The sequence below is a fragment of the Oncorhynchus tshawytscha genome, linkage group LG23, assembly GCF_018296145.1.
Source record: "Oncorhynchus tshawytscha isolate Ot180627B linkage group LG23, Otsh_v2.0, whole genome shotgun sequence".
In the NCBI taxonomy this organism is placed as follows: domain Eukaryota; kingdom Metazoa; phylum Chordata; class Actinopteri; order Salmoniformes; family Salmonidae; genus Oncorhynchus; species Oncorhynchus tshawytscha.
Genome location: NC_056451.1, coordinates 17,851,683 through 17,859,033, shown reverse-complemented (window position 1 = coordinate 17,859,033; position 7,351 = coordinate 17,851,683). Strand labels below are relative to the sequence as shown.

General features: G+C 41.3%; 1 protein-coding gene across 1 annotated transcript; it reads left to right on the top strand.

Moving 5' to 3' along the window:
* Positions 1 to 3,910: 3,910 nt before the first annotated feature.
* LOC112247763 (nuclear receptor coactivator 7) lies at positions 3,911 to 7,351 on the top strand. The gene is made up of 6 exons (XM_024416585.2): positions 3,911 to 4,112; positions 4,596 to 4,742; positions 5,114 to 5,266; positions 5,404 to 5,499; positions 5,722 to 5,795; positions 5,976 to 7,351. The coding sequence occupies exons 1-6, from the start codon at positions 4,008 to 4,010 to the stop codon at positions 6,109 to 6,111; spliced, it is 711 nt and encodes a 236-aa protein (XP_024272353.1). The 5' UTR covers positions 3,911 to 4,007; the 3' UTR covers positions 6,112 to 7,351.

The following is a 7,351-nucleotide window of genomic DNA, read 5'->3' as shown; positions in this document are numbered from 1 at the left end:
GATTGAATCCTTGAGCTGACAAGGTAAAAATCTGTCGTTCTGCCCCTGAACAGGCAGTTAACCCACTGTTCCCTGGTAGGCCGTCATTGTAAATAAGAATTTGTTCTTAACTGACTTGCCTAGTTAAAAAAAGGCTACAATGTAGTCATTGTCTATATTTGACAGTTGAATGGCTATGTGCTTCTAGGTGGATAGTACTTCTCTATTTAATTTCATCCTCATAAAATGGGTATTTGTGTGCATATATAGGAGGAAGAGACAACTCCCTATCAGAGGATGATAAATACAGTAGTAAAGTTTTGTTTTACAGTAAGGCAGTTCCTCTTCCTCAACATCTGTGAGCGAACAGGTGGACGTCAGGAGTCCATCTTTAAAGAGGGCTGACACCTGCACTTTTGCCTTTTACCAGTGAATGCTGTTGACTTTTTCAAAACCTTTTGAACGGTCAATATTCTCCTCACAGTTTTGTTTTCACGTGGTAGCCTAGTAATCCTATTAGTTCTCTGACACCTCTTTAGAGTCTGTGACCTATGTGTGAACCCTACTCTATCTCTCCCAACCCAAATCAACTGTTATTTGTCACGTACACAGTTTACAGCAGGTAAGACTAACTGACGCAGGTTAGGGGTGATAGACAAATGTTTTCTACTGCCTATAATCACTCAGACATGCACCACTATTGACATGAAAACACACAATAAGAGTTGGAATGATAACCTCTGTGTGAAACAGTACGTTTTTTTAATCAATGGGTTTCATAGATTGGGGTTGCGCTATACAACATTTCAGTGGTTCTTACATGTAATATCCCTAGGTCCAGTCAAAGTCTCTGTGAGAATGGTCTGATGAAGTGTCAAACTCTGTTTGTATTCTGGATGATAATTCCTCATCCTTCTACTCTATTGTTTTTGATAGAGGGCCTGCCACAGGGTCTACAGCAGTCTACCACAGCAAACCAAACTAAAGACATGCCATGGCCTTCTTCCCCATCCCCCATCTAAATATATACATTTTCGTTTAAATACTAATTGCCTGATTTGCATTTTGTACAAGATCCCAAAGTGGCCATTCAATTAGTTGCAATTAATATTTAAATGCACTAAGGATGCCTTTAGCATGTCCAGGTCCATGTGAGATTTTCCCATGACTCATCTGGAACATTCTGAGGCAGAGAGCGGATTTGCATGAATTGGAGGAGAGTTGAAGCAACTAATAGATGCTTAACTGCCAAGTGAAAGTTGTCTAACAGGTACAGTACAAACTGTAATTATTAAGCAATTATCCTGGAAATCACACCCACTATACCAGATTGTTTTCTCAATCTGCATTCATTTTTTTATATGCAGTAGGTACCAGTAGATCTTTAACTCACTGCTGTCTATTGCGCATGATTAATGTTTTTCACTCATGGAAAGTTGTCCATTTATATTTAACGTAATACAATTAATTTCACATATTCATGTAACTGTCAACACCATCGACCCTCCATGTGTGTCTGTATAATCAGCCCCCACACAGTCTAATATGGATTTCTTCCATCTTACGGTTGGCTACTGTTGTGTAACCTCGGCCTCCTCTGTGACCCCTGGCTTTCTTTTAGATAGAGTTTCCAATTCGCTCCTTACCCCTTCCTCTTGACACTAACTCTTGGAGATTTGAAGACTGTACAGGGTATGGATAGGTATACGCAATGTAGTGGAGGAGCTTCCACCTTACAGATCTGCACACCTTGAAGGGTAAGGACCAAAGTGAAGTGGTAGGGAGTCAATTGGGACTGGCTGTGTTCCACACAATAGAGTGCAGATTACAATAAAACAAAAGTATCAAGAAAAGAGACAGATAGAGATAGACAGTGTCCGTCAGCCAGACCTTTATCTGTTCGGAAATTAGCGTCTCGGAGACAGTGAATTAACACAGTCATTTTCTGAACCAGGTCCAGCCCAGAGAGGCATACTGTAGCAAGTCAAGATGTGTCACAGAGGCTATCTAACGCCATTATGAAATCCTCCATGCCAGGCAGCCTTGAAGGACCTCAAAAAAGGGTTTTATGGTGAAAGGGGCTTATCTAAGGCAACGCTGGAGTATAAGATGCCTGATGGCTGAGATGGGGTGGACATGCTGTTAAAGCTCTGAGCCTCCAGACAATCCGCTCTCATCTTCACCACATCATCCTCTCTTCTTCACCTCCTTTTCCATCCCCTGAACCACCTTTTTACCCTGGCTACTATTCAGCATGGGAGCCAATTACAGCGTTGAAGAGTAAGTCACAATACTTACTTTGGATACCAAACCTGGATGCTTGATTTGGAGAAATACGGGTTTTGTAAAGACGAATCTTGCACTTTCTTTGCTAGAGCAATGGGAGGGATTTTGATATTGCAGCTTTTGGGGGTTTTCTTGTTCGGGGGAATAGCTAGGCCTATGTCAGCTCCAGCCTCTTCTGCATGAGACTTCAGGTCTTGTGTGTGCAAGAATGCATGTGGGTGGTGAGCCACAAGTGAAGGCTATACATGATCCGATAGTGGCATTCCAATGGTGTGTAGTCATGTATTTGGACCCTTAATGAACTTTTTCCTGTAAGTGTTATTTCTGAAAAGTAGCTGAAAGACTTGTTTTTCCATGCAGAAATTGGTTAACTTTAGACTTGTTTAAAGATTTCTGGCTTGTGGTTGTTAGATAAGATTGTGTTTCAATAATATTGCAGAAGAGTGTGTGGGCTTTTGGTGAAACATGTATTACATAATATAAAGTACATAAACAATAAATTGATGTAGGAAAAATAGGAAAAACCCTTGAATGAGTAGGTGTACCAATACCAAGCTTTTGACTGGTATTGTGATTGCCTCCTCAGGGTTGACCACTTCTACACCAAGGACAACAACACGAGACACCACAAGAATCCCCACTATCTGGTAGTGGAGAAAGACAAGCTGGCTGTGATTGACAAGTTATTCCTCGACCCAGCTGCCCCTGCCTCCAAAAACTGGGAGGTGAGTTCTGACTCAAGGATCTCTATCTCTCAAGGATCTCTCTCTCTAATACAATGAGAGCAGTTTATCATTCTAAAGAATGGATTAGAAAAATGATACAAGTATGAAATAATAGATTTAAGCAAGTTTGAAACTTTTTTTAATTTGACATTTATTTTTCCAGACTAGGTTTGTTGTGATGAAATATCTATGAACTATTGTCCCTGCAACGCACAGATGTGTTAGCCTGGGTACCAGTCTTCTTCTCCTAACATTCCACTCCTTGCCACTTCTCATAATGCTAAACATGTTTGGCATATGGCATGGAGTACAAGGAGTGGAAGGTTAGCAGACACAGACTAGAACCCAGGAGTACAAGGAGTGGAAGGTTAGCAGACAGACTAGAACCCAGGAGTACAAGGAGTGGAAGGTTAGCAGACACAGACTAGAACCCAGGAGTACAAGGAGTGGAAGGCTGGCAGACAGACTAGAACCCAGGAGTACAAGGAGTGGAAGGTTAGCAGACAGACTAGAACCCAGGAGTACAAGGAGTGGAAGGTTAGCAGACAGACTAGAACCCAGGAGTACAAGGAGTGGAAGGTTAGCAGACAGACTAGAACCCAGGAGTACAAGGAGTGGAAGGTTAGCAGACAGACTAGAACCCAGGAGTACAAGGAGTGGAAGGTTAGCAGACAGACTAGAACCCAGGCTACTTGTTTGCCCACTGCTGTTAGTGCAATCATTACATACTTTGCACCTGGTGGACATCCCTTATTTGGGCATACTTCCCATAATTCAGTTAACTGAAAATGACATCCTGTTTTTCGAGAAATTAATCTGAACCACAAAACGGAGGTGGCCGTTGACGTTACCATAAGCAGGGTTGCTATCAGCCAATGATATTTAGGGGGATGAAACTTGAATTATTTAAGAGAGAGCATTTGATGGTTGGGTACAGGTTATCAGTTCACACTCTTGCCTGTGCCTGTGGTACATACAGTATCATATACTAAGGCTAATGTTACATTATTAGTATAAATGAGTTGTGTTAGACTAAGAGGAATATTAGTAGACATGAGACCAATGCAGGAGAACATCAAGGTGCTTTACTTTGCAAACAAATGTCTGGAGCCATATGTAGAGGTGGGTTGCTAACTATACTCAGATATTCATGAATTGTAATGTTTAGCATGAGATAATATACTAGTTTGTATGCCTTTTTTGTTGATTGAAGAGTCGTTTTTGGGTGGTCTGCAAAAATGGTAATTTCTTGGAAAGAAATTATTGTATTTAGTATTTTATCACCCACCTTCCATCACTAGTACTGATTGTGGGTGGTTTCATGTTTTATGTGTGTTTGCGTTTGAGTCAGTTAATCACTCATGTTTTACAATATCAGTGTGGTTAAGAAACTAACAGCAGAGAGAAAAGGAGAGTGTGTTTGAACAGAGTTGTGGTTTCATATCCAAATCATCTTCAAGTATCTGAAATTGATTGTGTATCTTAATAAAGTTACTTTAAGATCATTTGAACATGAATGCGGAAAATTATAATATCAGGGACATAATCAATGTGTCATTTTGTAATTTGCATGAACTTTCCCCTTAAAGAGTTATTTCCCTGCAGATCATCACAGGGAAGGATGCAGTGAAGCGGCGACGGAGCGTGTGCAGCTCAGAGGAGGGTAACCGCTCTGAGGACGAGGAGCCCGAGGACTTACTTCCTGTTCTCCGAAACCACAGCCAGCTCCTTAATGACCACCGCATCGAGAGTGTGAGTTACTGTTAACCTACACCAAAACGAAATACTGTAGCTAATACAGTCAATCCTGGCACGTTTACAGAAATGTTGATGAAGGTGCTTTGTACTTATCAAATAAACCTAATGAAGTAAAGGAAAAGTAAAGCAATCATCTCCCAGCACTATATAAGCTACACAGCCAGCTCATGGGAGGAACTTAGTGCTTTGGTTTATTTGATATGTACAAAGCTAAATATGGGACTTTTTTGGGGGTTCTTCAATTTATACTGAGTTCCGGGCAAATAAAGTGCACATACTTATCTCAACACTACACAGCTTTGACATGTGAATTTAATGGGACATTTTCTCATCATCAATCTCATCCTCTGTTTCTGAAACCCCAGCTAGCCAATCACATGCCAGCAAGGACACAGGGGTATCCATGGAACCTGGTCTACAGCACAGCCATTCATGGCACCAGCCTGAAGACTCTGTACAGGCAAATGGCCCACATCGACAGTCCTGTGCTTCTGGTCATCAAAGACATGGAAAAAAAGGTGGACATCTCAACAACGTACTGTTCTTTATGATTGACATTTAACGTAATATTACATCCATGTACATTGTTATTACATTATGAATGGGTCATACGATCCCAGTAAAATGCTAATAGGTTTGTTTTACTCTCTCTCAGGTGTTTGGTGCCTTCTCCTCCCATCCCTTCAGAGTGAGTGACTGTTGCTACGGAACAGGAGAGACTTTTGTCTACAGTTTCGACCCTGCATTCAAGGTAACACTGCATGCTGTTGTGTGCACGGCTTTGTCCAAAATGGCATCCTATTCACTATATAGTCCACTTCTACGTTTGACCAGAGCTTACCTTTGTACTATAGGGAATAGGGTATAATTTTAGATACAGCCCCTGTCGTTGTAGTTAATAGGCTGTGGTCAACATCACAGTATCTTTCCCCTGACTGTCGTGAGTTAGTCTGACACCTCTCTCTTCACACAGGCCTACAGGTGGAGTGGTGAGAACTCGTACTTCATCAGGGGCCATATGGACTCTCTACAGATTGGTGGAGGAGGGTAAGTGTTCAGAATGTTCTTTATCAGAAATACCTAAGCCTAAAATACCTAATACCTAAATACCTAATCTAAAAGTAAATCTAGTTAGCTTCCACAAACCCATTGATGTCTACAGATCAGATAGGCTAAACCGCATCCCTTGGCTCTGGTCTGATATATGTTTCTCTTGTTGACCTCTAGGGGGCTTTTTGGCCTGTGGCTGGATGCTGATCTGTACCACGGTGCCAGCTACTCCTGTCACACCTTCAACAACCAGCCCCTGTCCACCCAGCAAGACTTCACAGTGCAGGAGCTGGAGGTCTGGACTGTGCAGTAAACAGAGCGAGACACTGAGAGACTCAGAAGCGGAAAAGAGAGAGAGAAAAAAGCCAGGGCCATGTCTATCTATGGTTTACAACATGGCTTTGTGTTCAGTGAGGTTTAGCCTGTGCTCAAGCTGTTAGAGTACAGTGAGCTTAATTCATATATGAACGGACAAAGCCATTGATCATGTGACACCAGTCATTCCTATGTGAAAACTCAATAGTGCATTTGAAGCCAAGGAAATCCGTTAAGATGGTGTCTCATGTGGGAGATTTACGTAGGCATAACATGCTTAGTTTGAGCTACTCCAGGATGTGAAGCTGCAGGCTAGCTCAGTGCTGCCCCCTCTCATTGAGTTTTTCACATTGAAGGCAGATTGGGGTAAGGCACGCTGCCATTAGCTACAAAAGTATGATAATGACTTCTTCTGTGTGCGATTTTAAAATAATCGGTTCAAGCACATACATATGGTATAATAGAAGCAATTATCAGTAGCATTATTTTTTTGTTTGTTATTATTTTATTTACACAAAGATTGCCATCTTCCCATTCACTATAACGGGGATCCTGTGTTCTGCAAATAATGCCTGCAGTACTGTGGTTGGCCTTGAATGAGAGGGGGCAGTCATTCTCCCCTGGGTTTGTCCTGTGTAAAACCTGGTCTCGTGACTTTTAGGCTGGTTTTAGCTGTGTTTTACCAGCGCGTAACCTATTATACCAGCATTAACTCAGGTTGTATCTGTGTTTTGCCTGGTTAACTGAGGACTGTAAAAACCTTTAGAAATACCTGGAAGTCCATTCACTTGTGGCCTCTAATGGTTTGTACTAAAGGTATGGGTTTAAATCCCATGTTAAATCTTTTCTTAAATTTGTAAAAGAGAATAATGAAAAAAAATGTCAAGAACAAAACAGGATATAAGATGTACCAATTGTTTTAATTTGGCATCTTCTTCACATTACTTTGATGTTCTTATTTTCAATGACGGCCTAGGAACAGTGGGTTAACTGCCTTGTTCAGGGGCAGAACGACAGATTTGTACCTTGTCAGCTCGGGGATTCCAACGTTCTAACCACTATTTAAAGAAATGTTATCTAGGGAAGTATTTTGTTTTGTTTGCTTTGTTCTGTTCTATTTGTATGTGTTGAGTTTGTAAGTATGTATGTTTTTCTGTATGTGTGCTGTACAGTGCTGGCACTGTTAATGGCTCCTTATTAAAATTCTGCATTTCCTGGTGACAAAAATGTGCTTTAAA

Bases quoted from the DNA above. Each gene is read 5' to 3' on its own strand.
- LOC112247763 (XM_024416585.2), top strand. From the start codon at position 4,008: ATGAGTTGTGTTAGACTAAGAGGAATATTAGTAGACATGAGACCAATG. The intron at 4,113-4,595 runs GTGGGTTGCTAA...ATTTCCCTGCAG, and splicing joins GTCTGGAGCCATATGTAGAG to ATCATCACAGGGAAGGATGC. The intron at 5,267-5,403 runs GTGGACATCTCA...ACTCTCTCTCAG, and splicing joins TCAAAGACATGGAAAAAAAG to GTGTTTGGTGCCTTCTCCTC.